The following is a 16,788-nucleotide window of genomic DNA, read 5'->3' as shown; positions in this document are numbered from 1 at the left end:
TATTCTAGGTTTGTCACTCCACAAGGCCAGGCTGCAAAAACAAACAAATAAAAGAAGTCTCCCTCCCCGAAAATGGTGCCAATCTGTTTCATTTTTTAATGTTTACTTTTGATGAATTATAATAATATATAATAAGGGGATGCACAGTAATGTTATATGTATACAGTGTGGAATGACTGAATCAAGGTAATCAGCATACCCATCACCTTAAATACTTATCATTTATTCCTCCTAACTGCAACTTTGTACCCTTTGACCAACATCTCTCTATTCCCTCCACTCCCTAGCTGTCGCTAACTGCCATTCTACTCTGTTTCTATGTGTTCGATTGTTTTAGACAACAGATACGTGAGGTCATGTGGTATTTGTCTTTCTGTGTCTGGCTTACTTCACTTAGCATAATGTTCTCTAGGTTCATCTATGTTGTTGCAATTAACAGAATTCCTGTCTTTCTGAAGGCTGGATGGTATTCCATTGTGTATGTGTACCATATTTTCCTTATCCATTTGCCAGTCTAAATGTTGGTGGACATCTAGATTGATTCCATAACTTGGCTATTTTAAGTAATGCTGCAACGAACATGGCAGTGCATATATCTTTTTGACATACTGATTTCAAGTTCTTAGGTTATGTACCCAGAAGTGGGACTGCTGGATCATGTGGCAGTTCTATTTTTAGGTTTTTGAGAAACATTCATACAGTTTTCCATAATGGCTGTCTAATTTACATTCCAACCACAGTATACAAGGGTTCCCTTTTCTGTACATCGTCTTTCACACTTGGTATATTTCATCTTTTTGATAAGTCATTCTGACAGGTGTGAGGTGAAATCTCATTGTGGTTTTAATTTGCATTCCCCTGACGATTAGTGATGTTGAATATTTTTTCACATATCTGTTGGCCATTTGTATGTCTTCTTTTGAGAAATGTCTATTCAGGTCCTTTGCCTATGTTTAAATCAGGTTGTTTTCTTGTTATTGATTTGAGTTCCTTATATATTTTGGATGTTAATCCCCGTATCAGATGTATGGCTTGTAAATATTTTCCCCAATCCAGAGGTTGTCACTCCACTCTTGTTTTCTTTGCTGTTCAGAAGCTTTTTAGATAAATGTAATCACATTTGTCTATTTTTGCTTTGTAGTCTGAGCTCTTGGGATGAAATCAGATTTTCTGATTTTTTTCCTGATTTTCTGATTTTTTTCCTCAGATTTTTCTGTTTTCTTTAATTTGTTTTAGTTTCAGGTGTTACTTTTAAGTTTTTAATCTATTTTAATTTGATTTTCACATATGGTGTGAGATAAAGGTCCAATTTCATTCTCTGCATGTGGATATCCAGTTTTACTAATATATATTTATTGAAGGAACTGTCCTTATTCCACTGTGTGTTCCTGGCATCTCTGTCGAAAATCAATTGACTATAAATGTGTGAGCTCATTTCTGGGCTCTCTGTTTTGTTTCACTGGTCAGTGCCAGCGCACCATGCCATTTTAATCATCACGTAGCTCTGTAATATAGTTTAAAATTACGTAGTGTGATACCTCTAGCTTTATTTTTGCTCAAGATTGCCTTGGCTATTCAGAGATTTTGGTAGTTCCACATGAATTAGGATTTTTTTTTCTATTTCTGTGAAAAATGACATTGGAATTTTGGTAGAGATTGCATTAAATCTGAAGGCTGGTTTGGGTAGTATGGACCTTTTAACGATATTCTTTCAATTCATGAACACGGAATATCTTTCCATTTATTTGTGTCTGTGTTGATTTCTTTCATTAATGTTTTATAGTTTTCAGTGTATAGATCTTTTACTTCCTTGTTTAAACAAAATGCATTTTGTTTCCATTTTCATTTGTCCCAGATATTTTTGATTTCTCCTTTGATCCATTGGTTGTTCAGGAGCATGTTGTTTAAGTTTCACATATTTGCAAAATTTCCAATATTTCTCCTATTAATGATGTCTAGTTTCATACCATTGTGATTAGAAAAGATACTTAATTTCAGCTCTCTTTAATTTGTTCAGACTTGGTTTGTGGCCAAATATATATAAATAGATGAATTAAACATATGCATAACAGAAATAAATGGTAATCTTCATGCCACTAATCTTTTGTGTGAGTGCTCTCCCTTCCACAAAGGGGCTCATCTATCACTTCAATGATGTAGAGTTCTTCTTTCACTGCCTTCCCTTCCCTACTCAAAACTGAAATCAGATATGAGTCACTTTACATTGACTGCAACAATTTTAATCAATGTTCTATGTCAATCAGACATTTACATTTTAAGCTTTAATTTGGAAAGAAACACATCAGTCTTTTTAAATGAATTTCAAATACCAAGAAACCATGTTGATGATTACCCTTTACTTATTTATTTATTTAATTTATTTGAGACAGGATCTCACTCTGTCACTCAGGCTGGATGGAATGCAGTGGCTCGATCTCAGCTCACTGCAACCTCCGCCTCCAGGGTTCAAGCGATTCTCCTGACTCAGTCTCCTGAGTAGCTTAGATTACAGCTCCCTGTCACCATGCCGGGCTAATTTTTGTATTTTTAGTAGAGACGGGGTTTCACCATGTAGGCCAGGCTGGTCTCGAACTCCTGACTTCAAGTGATCTGCCTGCCTCGGCCTCTGAAAGTGCTGGGATTATAGTCGTGAGCCACCATGCCCAGCCCATAATTACTCTTTAAATAGCAGGGGAGTCTGTAACACTACTACATATAAATTGGACTTGAAGGTAAACTTTATTTATTGCTTTTACATAGGAATAGGTATGGAGGGCTTGAAGGGTCAGGTTTTCACTATTGTTTTTCTAATTGTTATCCCTGGGGGCTGGCCCTAAAATAAAGGCAATTCCTGCTTCTTGACTAATCCAACTCCACCGCATATTTCACATAAGCCATTTACATATGAAATGACATGACATTACAGAATTCCTAATCACAAGATTCTACAAAGTAGGAAAATTATTGCCATGGGGGCAATAATTTAAATAAAAGCAGCAGTGCTCCATACGCCTGTACTGCTATATATGGAGAATAATTTTCACTGGAATCTCAACTGACTGCTGTATACATGAATCTCAAATGACTGTTGTATACACTGAGCCGAAATGGAGTCACCAAAGCAACTGGGAAAAAAAAATAAGGACGATGTTAGGCACCTTAAAATAATGCTTCATACTCATGGCAACCTATCAGTTGAAGAAACAGTTTGGCTCACTAGTATTTAAGCAAATTAGTAAAAACATATCTATCTGGGAACTAACTTTCAGCTATTAATGTCTAATGTGTTATCTGTAGGCACTAGTTGCAGCTCACCAATTAAATTAGAAGTATGTGACCACTGTTATTATAGAATAAGCCTTCAAAAATCAGCTTGTTTTGGCTCCCTTCTGAGAGGCATTCATCATTGATCTAACTGGGACAGTTCAGATCACTTTTGAACAAAAACCATCTCCTCTTAAATATGGGTAATCAGAAGTTATATAGTCCTATGTCATAGTGAGTTCCAAATACAGTTTTTTTTTGGTAGAATTCACTTTTCTGTGCTTCACATATTTTTAAAAATAGAGACTGGTCTTTCCTTTTTTGAGAAAGGGTCTCACATTGTCATTTAGGCTGGAGTGCAATAGCACGATCACGGCTCACTGCAGCCTCAATTCCTTCAGGCTGAAACCATCTCCTTGCCTTAGCTCCCCAAATAGCTGGAACTATGGATGCACACCACCACATCCAGCTTTTTGTATTTTTTGTAGAGACAGGGTTCCAACATGTTGCCTAGGCTGGTCCCCAACTCCTGAGCTCAAGCAATCTGGCCACCTCAGCCTCCCAAAGTGCTGGAATTACAGGCATAAGCCACTGTGCCCAGCCTAGATTGATCTTTTGACATTTTCCATATTTCCCATGTTGGAGAGGCCAATATGGCCGATTAGAAGCAGCTAGTGTATGTGGCTCTCATGGAGAGGAACAGAAGAGGTGAGTAAATACAACACCTTCAATTGAAACATCCAGAAACCTAGTCGGATAGGGACTAATCAAGGAAACAACCTGACTGACAGAGAATGAAGAAAAGCAAAACAGGACAACAGCCCACCTGGGAGCAATATAGAGCCAGGGGAAACCCCACTGCTCAGAAAAGTGCTTTCACCGGTGATAACTCCAAGCACTGGAAAATGCGAGTCTACTAGGGACTGGAGCAGGCCTCAAGCATACTGCAGCAGCCCTACGGAAAAGTGGCCAGACTGTTACATGGGTACCTGTTCCCAAATCTCTTCACCGGGCAGGCCTGGGCCTCTAGCCATCCCCAGCCAGAGCTATCAAGCCAGAGGCAACTCAGCAACTCCAAGCGCAGAGCCTCCAGCAGCAGCTGAGAGCCTCTTTGCCACTGCCCCTGCAGTGGAACTACCCTTGTCACCCTTGGATTAATGAAAGAGCAAAGACCCTAAGTACCTTATCCACACCTCCAACAAGCTGCAGTCAACCCAAGGAGAGGAAGCCAGTCTGTCTCCCAAAGGTCTCCCTGCCCCTCACCCCACTGCTTGTCACCAAGGGAACCCCTGGCTTGGGCCCACAGCACAGACCCTCCCTACTAGGCCCACAGCTTAGACCCTCCCCACCTCCGCTGATTGCACTGAGGTGCTAACATGCATCTGTCTGGGGTGGAGTCCCCAGGAGACAAGCAAACGACCCTTGGCCACAACCACTACCCCTCCTCTGCTGCCTCCAATTTGGGGAAGGAACAGTGAGATCACCCCCAGAAACCCATCTGACATGTAATGACACTCACAGGCTCAAAATAAAGGGATGGAGGAAAATATACCAGGCAAATGAAAAACAGAAAAAAGCAGGGGTTGCAGTCCTAATTTCAGACAAAACAGATTTCAAGCCAACAAACATCAAAAAAGACAAAGAAGGGCATTATGTAACGGTAAGGGTTCAACTCAACAAGACGATTTAACAATCTTATATATATATATGGACCCAATACAGGAGCACCCAGATTCGTAAAGCAAGTTCTTAGAGACCTTCAAAGAGGTCTCGGCTGGGTGCGGTGGCTCATGCCTGTAGTCCCAGCACTTTGGGAAGCCAAGGCGGGTAGATCACGAGGTCAGGAGAGTCATCCTGGCTAACACGGTGAAACCCTATCTCTACCAAAAATACAAAAAATTAGCTGGGCGCGATGGTGGGCGCCTGTAGTCCCAGCTACTCAGGAGGCTGAGGCAGGAGAATGGCGTGAACCCAGGAGGCGGAGCTTCCAGTGAGCTGAGATGGCGCCACTGCACTCCAGCCTGGGTGACAGAGTGAGACTCCATCTCAAAAAAAAAAAAAAAAGGAAGTCTTAAAGACCTTCAAAGACTCCCACACAATAACAGTGGGAGACTTCAACATTCCACTGACAGTATTAGACAGATCATCAAGGCAGAAAATTAACAAAGATATTCAGGACCTAAATGCAACACTGGACCAAATGCAACTGATAGACCTTTACAGAACTCTCCAAACCCAAAACAACAGAATACACATCCTTCTCATCACCACGTCATACACACTAATATTGACCTCATAACTGGACATAAAACAATCCTCAACAAATGTAAAAGAACCACAATCATATGAAACACACTCTCAGACCACAGTATCATAAAAATAGAAGACCGAAAATCGCTCAAAACCATGCAATTACGTGGAAATTAAACAACTTGCTCCTGATTGACTTTTGGGTAAATACATGAAATTAAGGCAGAAGTCAAGAAGTTCTTTGGGCTGGGCATGATGGCTCATGCCTGTAATCCCAGCACTTAGGGAGGCTGAGGCAGGTAGATCACTTGAGGTTAGGAGCTGGAGACCAGCCTGGCCAACATGGTGAAACCCTGTTTCTACTAAAAAAAATACAAAGATTAGCTGGGCGTAGGGGTGGTGTGGGCCTATAATCCCAGCTACTCAGGAGGCTGAGGCAGGAGAATCGCTTGAACCCAGGAGGTGGAGGCAGCAGTCAGCCAAGATCACGCCACTGCACTCCAGCCTGGGTGACACAGCAAGACTCCACCTCAAAAAAAACAAAAACAAAAAACAAAAAACAGTTCTTTGAAAATAACGAGAACAATAATACAACATATCACAATCTCTGGGACACAGCTAAGGCAGTGTTAAGAGGGAAATTCATAGTACTAAATGCTGACATCAAAAAGCCAAAAAATCTCAAATTAACAACCTAACCTTACAACTTAAAGAATTAGAAAAGCATGAACAAATCAACCACAAAGTTAGCAGAAGATGAGACGTAACAGAAATCAGAGCTGAACTGAGGAAAACAGAGACATGAAAACCATTCAGAAGATCAATGAATTCAGGAGCGGGTTTTTTGTAAAAAAATTAATAAAATAGGCCACTAGCTAGACTAATAAAGAAGAAAAGAGAGAAGATCAAATAAACACAACTAGAAATGAAGAAGAAAATGTTACTACTGACTCTACAGGAAAAAAAAAAATTAGAAACTACTATGAACACTTCTATACACAAAAAGTTGAAAACCTAGAAGAGATGGATACATTCCTGGATGCATACACCCTCCCAAGACTGAGCCAGGAAGAAACTGATTCCCTGAACAAACTAGTAATGAGTTCCGAGATTGAATCAGTAATGAATCGCTGACTAACTAAAAAAAGTCTGAGGTCTGATGGATTCACAGCCGAATTTTACCATATGTACAAAGAAGAGCTGGTACCATTCCTACAGAAACTACTCCAAAAAATTGAGGAAGAGGGACTCCTCCCCAACCCTCATTCTATGAGGCCAGCATCATCTTGATACCAAAACTTGGCAGAGACACAACGAAAAAAGAAAACTTCAGGCCAATCAAGTAGGCTGCATCCCCGGGACACAAGACTGGTTCAACATATGCAAATCAATAAATGTGATTCATCACAAAAACAGAGCTAAAGGCAGAAACCACATGATTATCTCAGAAGACCCAGAAAAGGCTTCTGATAAAATTTAACACTTCCTCATGTTAAAAATTCTCAATAAATTAGGTATCAAAGGAACATACCTCAAAATAGTAAGAGCCATCCATGACAAATCCACAGCCAACTGTGTGCCAAAACTGGACGCATTCCTTGAAAACCGGCCTAAGACAAGGGTGCCCTCTCTCACCACTTCTATTCAACACAGTATTGGAGGTCCTAGCCACAGCAACCAGGCAAGAGGAAGAAATAAAGAACATTTAAATAGGAAGAGAAGAAGTTAAGCTATCTCTGTGTACAGATGACATGATTTTATATCTAGAAAACCCCATAGTCTTGGCCCAAAAGCTCCTTCAGCTGATACACTTCAGCAAAGTTTCAGGATACAAAATCAATGTACGAAAATCACTAGCATTCCTATACATCACCAACAGCCAAACTGAAAGCCAAATCAGAAAGGCAATCCCATGCATAACTGCCAAAAAAGGAATAAAACATCTAGGAATACATGTAACCAGGGAGGTGAAAGATCTCTACAATAAGAACTACAAAACACTGCTCAAAGAAATCAGAGAAGAACATCCCATGCTCATGGATAGAAAGGGAAGAACATCCCATGCTCATGGATAGAAAGAATCAGTATCATTACAATGGCTATACTGCCCAAAGCAATCTTCAGATTCAGTGCTATTCCTATCAAACTACCAATGACATTCTTCACAGAACTAAAACCAAACTATTTTAAAATTCATATGGGACCAAAAAAGAGCCTGAATAGCCAAGGCAATCCTAAGCAAACGGAACAAAGCTGGAGACATCATGTTACCTGACTTCAAACTATACTACAAGGCTACCATAACCAAAACAGCATGATAATGGTACAAAAACAGGCACACAGACCAATGGAACAGAATAGAAAGCCCAGAAATAAGGTCGCACATCTGTGACCATCTGATCTTCAACAATGCTGACAAAAGCAAGCAGTGGGGAAAAGTTTCCCTATTCAAGAAATGGTGCTGGGCTAACTGGCTAGTCATACACAGAAGATTGAAACTAGACCCCTTCCTTACACCATACACAAAAATCAACTCAACATGGATTAAAGACTTAAATGTAAAACCCCAAACTAGAAAAACCCTGCAAGACAACATAGGCAATACTATCCTGGACAAAGGAATAGGCAAAGATTTCATGACAAAGACTCCAGAAGCAATCACAACAAAAGCCAAAATTGCTAAGTGGGATCTAATTAAACCTAAGAGCTTTTGCACAGCAAAAGAAATTATCAACAGAGTAAACAGACAACCTACAGAATGGAAGAAAATATTTGCAAACTATGCATCTGACAAAGGTCTAAGATCCAGAATCCATAAGGAACTTAAACAAATTCACAAAAGAAAACAACCCCATTAAAAAGTGTGCAAAAGACATGAACAGACACCTCTCAAAACAAGACATACATGCAGCTAGCAATCACATGAAAAAATACTCAATACCACTGATCATTGGAGAAATGCAAATCAAGGCCGGGCACGGTGGCTCACGCCTGTAATCCCAGCACTTTGGGAGGCCGAGGTGGGCGGATCATGAGGTCAGGAGATCGAGACCATCCTGGCTAAGAAGGTGAAACTCCGTCTCTACTAAAAACACAAAAATTAGCTGGGTGTGGTGGCGGGCGCCTGTAGTCCCAGTTACTGGGGAGGCTGAGGGCAGGAGAATGGTGTGAACCCGGGAGGCGGAGTTTGCAGTGAGTCGAGATCCCACCACTGCACTCCAGCCTGGGTGACAGAGCGAGACTCAGTTCAAAAAAAAAAAAAAAAAAAAAAAAAAAAAAAAAAGCAAATCAAAACCACAATGAGATACCATCTCAAATCAGTCAGAATGGTTATCATTAAAAGGCAAAAAAAAAAAAATAACAGATGCTGGGAAGGTTGCAGAGAAAAGGGAACACTTATACACTGTTGGTGGGAGTGTAAATTAGTTCAACCATTGTGGAAAGCAGTATGGTGATTCCACAAAGGGCTAAAAGCAGAACTACCATTTGACCCAGCAATCCCATTACTGGGTATATATCCAGAGGAATATAAATCATTCTACCACAAAAACATATGCATGCGAATGTTCATTGCAGCACTATTCACAATAGCAAAGACATGGAATCAACCTAAATGCCCATCAATGACATAATGGATAAAGAAAATGTGGAACATATACATCATAGAATACTATGCAGCCATAAAAATAACAAGATCATGTTTTTTGCGGGAACATGGATGGAGCTGGAGGCTATTATTCTCAGCAACCTACTGCAGGAACAGAAAACCAAATACTACATGTTCTCACTTATAAGTGGGAGCTAAATAATGAGAACTTATGAACACAAAGAGGGAAACAACAGACACTGGGGTCTACTTGATGGGGGAGGGTGGGAGGAGGGAGAGGAGCAGAAACAATAACGACAGGGTACTGGGCTTAACACCTGGGTGATGAAATAATATGTACAACAAATCCCCATGACATACGTTTACCTATATAACAAAGCTTCACATGTGCCCCCAAACCTAATATAAAAGTTAAAAAAAAAGAAACTTTATAAATGAAATAATGAATAATTTGAAAAAGTAGAGGACAGCGAAATAATCAATATTTTTCTATAAATAGCTAAACTAGTAGATGGAAATTTTATAAAACAGATATTCTTTAAAACAACAAGAATGTAAAGAGAACCAGGACTGTTCAAAAATAGTAACTATGGACTTGGGACTATAAAATACATATCTACATATTAATATTTGAGTGTTTAGCTGTAGTGTGATTAAGTTTTTTAAAAATCACAGCAAACATTTGCAAATAACTATCCTAAATGCTCCACAGTTTTCTAATACACTGAACCAAAACCATTTTACTCTATTTTAAAAGATTTCTGTAAACACTGGGTTAGGAACTATGATCATTATTCTCAGGATACCTATGACATGCATGAGCAAGACACATATGAAACAGGTTTGGAATAACACCATAGTGTTTGTGGCTAGGTGTGATGTGATCAGATTAGATTGCCACATAACCTCCGAGGAAGAAAAATCAATCTTGGAGGAGGCTGAGTCAGAGCTTGCCCAGAGCCAAAGCAGGATTTGGACAAGCACAGTGGCAGAGGCAGGGCATTTTATACAAGGAATATCATGCCTATGCCAAGGGGTAACAAAGGGACTGAAGTAGAGGGTATTTGTGAGAAGTAAGGAAAAGGACAAGCTTGGAAAGGGAAGAGGGTACAAACTACCAAAAGTCCTGAAGTACCAGGCTGAGTCCCACAGACTCATTTTATGTTTCAATAAGACAGAAATGTATGTACATGTAATGTGATACTGCTCATAAAGAAAACATTTTTAAAAAGAGGAGAGAAGTGATGAAAATGAGAACAGAAAAATTTTAATCTGTGAATGGCGCTCACAACGGGTAATGAAGAGGGTTAAAAGCTAATGCCATCACAAAAGGAACAAGGCCCTGGATGGCAGGGCCGCAGCTTAGGGAGTAAGCATAGAGGTGGGAATACAAAACAAAGGCAGTAAAAGTTAGTAAAAATTTGGTTAAAAGTAATTACCCAGAAAAGTCCTCTTGATGCATGGTGATGATTATGGCCTCTATAGCATCTCCCACAGAAGTGAGTAAGGGTTGCACAGCATTTTCCATAAGAGCATGAATAGCCTGAAGAAAATAAAAAAGAAAAAGAAGAGGCAAAATTAAAGACAACAACCCAAAGAAATTTGAGATGTGAGTAACACCGTGACTAACAGTTTTCAAATTATATCAAATGCAGACTAAGTTAACAGAAGTCTGCTCCTCTCCCTAACCACTGTCAGTAATGATTTTTAAAGCTTAAAATATGTGGAACATGGCACTAAAAAATTTCAACATCCCCACTCTTCTTATCTTTTTCAGAAGGTTCAGTGGTTAAATAAGCCCAGGGAGAAAGGAACGCAGACGCAAGAAGACAGTAGTACCACTAATGAGGAAAAGGTTAAACAAACACATTTAAGTTTCACAAAAGAGTTAGGCAAGACCAAAAGTAATTATTTAAGAATTGGAACAACATCATATGCTTTTAACCAGAGTGAATATAATAAATAAACATTGATTCTTTTTTTTAAACTATTAGGTTCAAGGGTACATGTGCAGATTTATTATATAGGGGTTTGTTGTGTCATGGGGATTTGTTGTACAGATTATTTCATCACCCAGGCACTAAGCCTGGTACCCAATAGTTATTTTTTTCTGCTCCTTCCCCTGTTCCCACCTTCTACCCTTAAGTAGGCTCCAGTACAATGTTTCTAATAGGGCACAACAGTTGGGCATTTCATGAATTAGGTTTCTGTTGAGAGTTCTACAGCAGTGACTCTCAACTGTGGGCAATTTTGTTCCCCAGGAAATATTTGGTATTGCTTAAAGACATTTTTTATTGTCACAGTTGGGGATGGGGGTACAAATTTGTTACTAGCATCTGGTAGGTAGAGAACAAAGATACTGCTAAACATCTTACGGAATACAGAACAGCCCCTATAACAAAGAATTACCCAGCTCAAAATGTTGATAGTGCCATGGTTGGGAAACTGTTCAACACGGAGGTATAAATTATCAGTTACTTGAAGTAAAATCCTAGGTCTTAAGTTATGGGTTTTTAGTGTGAAAATAATGACCGAGGCTCAAAACACATAAAATCAAAAATGTAAATATATTATACACACTTCAAAGATAATTAAATATAATGAAGATAGATAGTTCTGGCTCATACAAACGATCAAAATCAATGAGGAAAGGTAAAATATAGGACCCTTAATCATTAAATTCCTAATCTATAACCCTTAATCTCTGATAAAAATAAATATACAATGTACAGGATTGTATGTATGTATGTGTGTGTGTGTGTGTGTGTGTGTGTATACATATAGTTTTCCCTCCATACAGGAGCTCAGAGTCTAGTGAGAATAGTTAAAAAGTTATACAGGTCGAGTAACCCAAAATCCAAAATCTGAAAAGGTCCAGCGAGCACCTTCCTTTGAGTGTCATGTTGACACTCAAAAAGTTTTGGATTCCCAGGCATAGGAGTTTGGGAAAACTGAGGCACTTGGGAAGCCACAAGACATTCAGCGCATATGGAGCATAAGTGCCTGGAAGAGACAGAGGCAGCAAGAGGTGTACTCTGTATAGGCTACTAAGAAGTTAGGAATTTATCCTAAAGGAACCAGGAAATCAATGATGGGTTTTAAGCAATACACAAAATGTGGTTAATGATTTGGATTTAGGAAAAAACCATGTTGGNAGAAAAGCAAATCAAAACCACAATGAGATACCATCTCAAATCAGTCAGAATGGTTATCATTAAAAGGCAAAAAAAAAAAAATAACAGATGCTGGGAAGGTTGCAGAGAAAAGGGAACACTTATACACTGTTGGTGGGAGTGTAAATTAGTTCAACCATTGTGGAAAGCAGTATGGTGATTCCACAAAGGGCTAAAAGCAGAACTACCATTTGACCCAGCAATCCCATTACTGGGTATATATCCAGAGGAATATAAATCATTCTACCACAAAACATATGCATGCGAATGTTCATTGCAGCACTATTCACAATAGCAAAGACATGGAATCAACCTAAATGCCCATCAATGACATAATGGATAAAGAAAATGTGGAACATATACATCATAGAATACTATGCAGCCATAAAATAACAAGATCATGTTTTTTGCGGGAACATGGATGGAGCTGGAGGCTATTATTCTCAGCAACCTACTGCAGGAACAGAAAACCAAATACTACATGTTCTCACTTATAAGTGGGAGCTAAATAATGAGAACTTATGAACACAAAGAGGGAAACAACAGACACTGGGGTCTACTTGATGGGGAGGGTGGGAGGAGGGAGAGGAGCAGAAACAATAACGACAGGGTACTGGGCTTAACACCTGGGTGATGAAATAATATGTACAACAAATCCCCATGACATACGTTTACCTATATAACAAAGCTTCACATGTGCCCCAAACCTAATATAAAAGTTAAAAAAAAAGAAACTTTATAAATGAAATAATGAATAATTTGAAAAGTAGAGGACAGCGAAATAATCAATATTTTCTATAAATAGCTAAACTAGTAGATGGAAATTTTATAAAACAGATATTCTTTAAAACAACAAGAATGTAAAGAGAACCAGGACTGTTCAAAATAGTAACTATGGACTTGGGACTATAAAATACATATCTACATATTAATATTTGAGTGTTTAGCTGTAGTGTGATTAAGTTTTTTAAAATCACAGCAAACATTTGCAAATAACTATCCTAAATGCTCCACAGTTTTCTAATACACTGAACCAAAACCATTTTACTCTATTTTAAAAGATTTCTGTAAACACTGGGTTAGGAACTATGATCATTATTCTCAGGATACCTATGACATGCATGAGCAAGACACATATGAAACAGGTTTGGAATAACACCATAGTGTTTGTGGCTAGGTGTGATGTGATCAGATTAGATTGCCACATAACCTCCGAGGAAGAAAATCAATCTTGGAGGAGGCTGAGTCAGAGCTTGCCCAGAGCCAAAGCAGGATTTGGACAAGCACAGTGGCAGAGGCAGGGCATTTTATACAAGGAATATCATGCCTATGCCAAGGGGTAACAAAGGGACTGAAGTAGAGGGTATTTGTGAGAAGTAAGGAAAAGGACAAGCTTGGAAAGGGAAGAGGGTACAAACTACCAAAAGTCCTGAAGTACCAGGCTGAGTCCCACAGACTCATTTTATGTTTCAATAAGACAGAAATGTATGTACATGTAATGTGATACTGCTCATAAAGAAAACATTTTAAAAGAGGAGAGAAGTGATGAAAATGAGAACAGAAAATTTTAATCTGTGAATGGCGCTCACAACGGGTAATGAAGAGGGTTAAAAGCTAATGCCATCACAAAAGGAACAAGGCCCTGGATGGCAGGGCCGCAGCTTAGGGAGTAAGCATAGAGGTGGGAATACAAAACAAAGGCAGTAAAAGTTAGTAAAATTTGGTTAAAAGTAATTACCCAGAAAAGTCCTCTTGATGCATGGTGATGATTATGGCCTCTATAGCATCTCCCACAGAAGTGAGTAAGGGTTGCACAGCATTTTCCATAAGAGCATGAATAGCCTGAAGAAAATAAAAAAGAAAAGAAGAGGCAAAATTAAAGACAACAACCCAAAGAAATTTGAGATGTGAGTAACACCGTGACTAACAGTTTTCAAATTATATCAAATGCAGACTAAGTTAACAGAAGTCTGCTCCTCTCCCTAACCACTGTCAGTAATGATTTTAAAGCTTAAAATATGTGGAACATGGCACTAAAAAATTTCAACATCCCCACTCTTCTTATCTTTTCAGAAGGTTCAGTGGTTAAATAAGCCCAGGGAGAAAGGAACGCAGACGCAAGAAGACAGTAGTACCACTAATGAGGAAAAGGTTAAACAAACACATTTAAGTTTCACAAAAGAGTTAGGCAAGACCAAAAGTAATTATTTAAGAATTGGAACAACATCATATGCTTTTAACCAGAGTGAATATAATAAATAAACATTGATTCTTTTTTTTAAACTATTAGGTTCAAGGGTACATGTGCAGATTTATTATATAGGGGTTTGTTGTGTCATGGGGATTTGTTGTACAGATTATTTCATCACCCAGGCACTAAGCCTGGTACCCAATAGTTATTTTTTTCTGCTCCTTCCCCTGTTCCCACCTTCTACCCTTAAGTAGGCTCCAGTACAATGTTTCTAATAGGGCACAACAGTTGGGCATTTCATGAATTAGGTTTCTGTTGAGAGTTCTACAGCAGTGACTCTCAACTGTGGGCAATTTTGTTCCCCAGGAAATATTTGGTATTGCTTAAAGACATTTTTTATTGTCACAGTTGGGGATGGGGTACAAATTTGTTACTAGCATCTGGTAGGTAGAGAACAAAGATACTGCTAAACATCTTACGGAATACAGAACAGCCCCTATAACAAAGAATTACCCAGCTCAAAATGTTGATAGTGCCATGGTTGGGAAACTGTTCAACACGGAGGTATAAATTATCAGTTACTTGAAGTAAAATCCTAGGTCTTAAGTTATGGGTTTTAGTGTGAAAATAATGACCGAGGCTCAAAACACATAAAATCAAAATGTAAATATATTATACACACTTCAAAGATAATTAAATATAATGAAGATAGATAGTTCTGGCTCATACAAACGATCAAAATCAATGAGGAAAGGTAAAATATAGGACCCTTAATCATTAAATTCCTAATCTATAACCCTTAATCTCTGATAAAATAAATATACAATGTACAGGATTGTATGTATGTATGTGTGTGTGTGTGTGTGTGTGTGTGTATACATATAGTTTTCCCTCCATACAGGAGCTCAGAGTCTAGTGAGAATAGTTAAAAGTTATACAGGTCGAGTAACCCAAAATCCAAAATCTGAAAAGGTCCAGCGAGCACCTTCCTTTGAGTGTCATGTTGACACTCAAAAGTTTTGGATTCCCAGGCATAGGAGTTTGGGAAAACTGAGGCACTTGGGAAGCCACAAGACATTCAGCGCATATGGAGCATAAGTGCCTGGAAGAGACAGAGGCAGCAAGAGGTGTACTCTGTATAGGCTACTAAGAAGTTAGGAATTTATCCTAAAGGAACCAGGAAATCAATGATGGGTTTTAAGCAATACACAAAATGTGGTTAATGATTTGGATTTAGGAAAAAACCATGTTGGAAAGTAAACTGGATAAATTAGACTACAAAAAGGAGTACAGTTATAAGGCCACAGCAGTGGTACAGAGCTGCTGCAGAGTAAGAGAGGGAGCTTAAAAAGGACAGAACCAGAGAAGACTGCCTAATTTTAAGTCTAAACTTGGTACGAGTCTTCAGCTAACTCATCAACAATGCATGTGCAGAGCAAACTAAATGTGGCTTGCAATTGAGGCTTAAAAGAAGTGAACTGATTGAGGTGTGGCCAACTGAAGGTATGAGTATACTCAAACACAGTTTGAGTATAACCAAGTTAATTGCTTGCTAAAGCAAAATTACCAACATGCTTATAAGAAATGTAAAAAAAAAAGAAAAAAAAATCCTGTTTCTACACAACATAACATTCACAGTGTTCAGGATTTATTCAAAATTACTACACATATAAAATGCTGGGAAATTTTATCAATTCTCAAGGGAAAAGACAATCAAGAGATGCTAACCTTGAGATGAACCGGACTCTAGAATTATCAGGCAAGAACCTCAATGAAGCAAGGAAAAATATGCTCACAATAAATAAAATAATAGGAAATCTCAGTAGAGTGAATGAAGATATATATTAAAAAAGGTAATTTTAAACTAAAATAATATAGTATCTGAAATTGTAAAATTCAATGGATAGGCTTAGTAGAAGAATTATGCATAGAGATGACAGAGGAAAGAGTCAATGAACCTTAAGATAGAATTAACAGAAATCTCTCTGGAGGAGAAGAGAAAAAAACACTAAAAAATAATTAAACCTAAGAAACAACTGCAAAATGTCTAATATACTGGTCACTGGAGTCCTGTAAGAAGAAAAAATAATGGGGCAGAGAGAGAATGAGGCAGCAAAACTACTTGGGAGGGGAAAAGGCCTCATACTTCCCAAAATAATGAAAAGCACGAATTTACAGATTCAGGAAAATGAGCAGATCCCAAACAGGATAATTTTGTGAGAACTATCCCTAGGCACATCATAAACTGCTGAAAACCAAAGATAAACAGAAAATCTTGAAACTAGCCAAAAAAAAAAAAAAAA

At 38.5% G+C, this 16,788-nt stretch overlaps 1 protein-coding gene across 1 annotated transcript in view; it reads right to left on the bottom strand.

Moving 5' to 3' along the window:
• Positions 1-16,788, bottom strand: part of COG5 (component of oligomeric golgi complex 5) — a 375,408-nt gene that overhangs the window by 35,341 nt on the left and 323,279 nt on the right. The window contains exon 17 of the mRNA XM_017889562.1: positions 14,033-14,136. Coding sequence (XP_017745051.1) covers positions 14,033-14,136 — 104 coding nt within the window. The remainder of the gene's footprint in view (positions 1-14,032; positions 14,137-16,788) is intronic.

The sequence above is a fragment of the Rhinopithecus bieti genome, unplaced genomic scaffold, assembly GCF_001698545.2.
Source record: "Rhinopithecus bieti isolate Rb0 unplaced genomic scaffold, ASM169854v2 scaffold_18688, whole genome shotgun sequence".
Lineage (NCBI taxonomy): Eukaryota > Metazoa > Chordata > Mammalia > Primates > Cercopithecidae > Rhinopithecus > Rhinopithecus bieti.
This window is presented reverse-complemented; position numbering and strand designations above follow the sequence as displayed.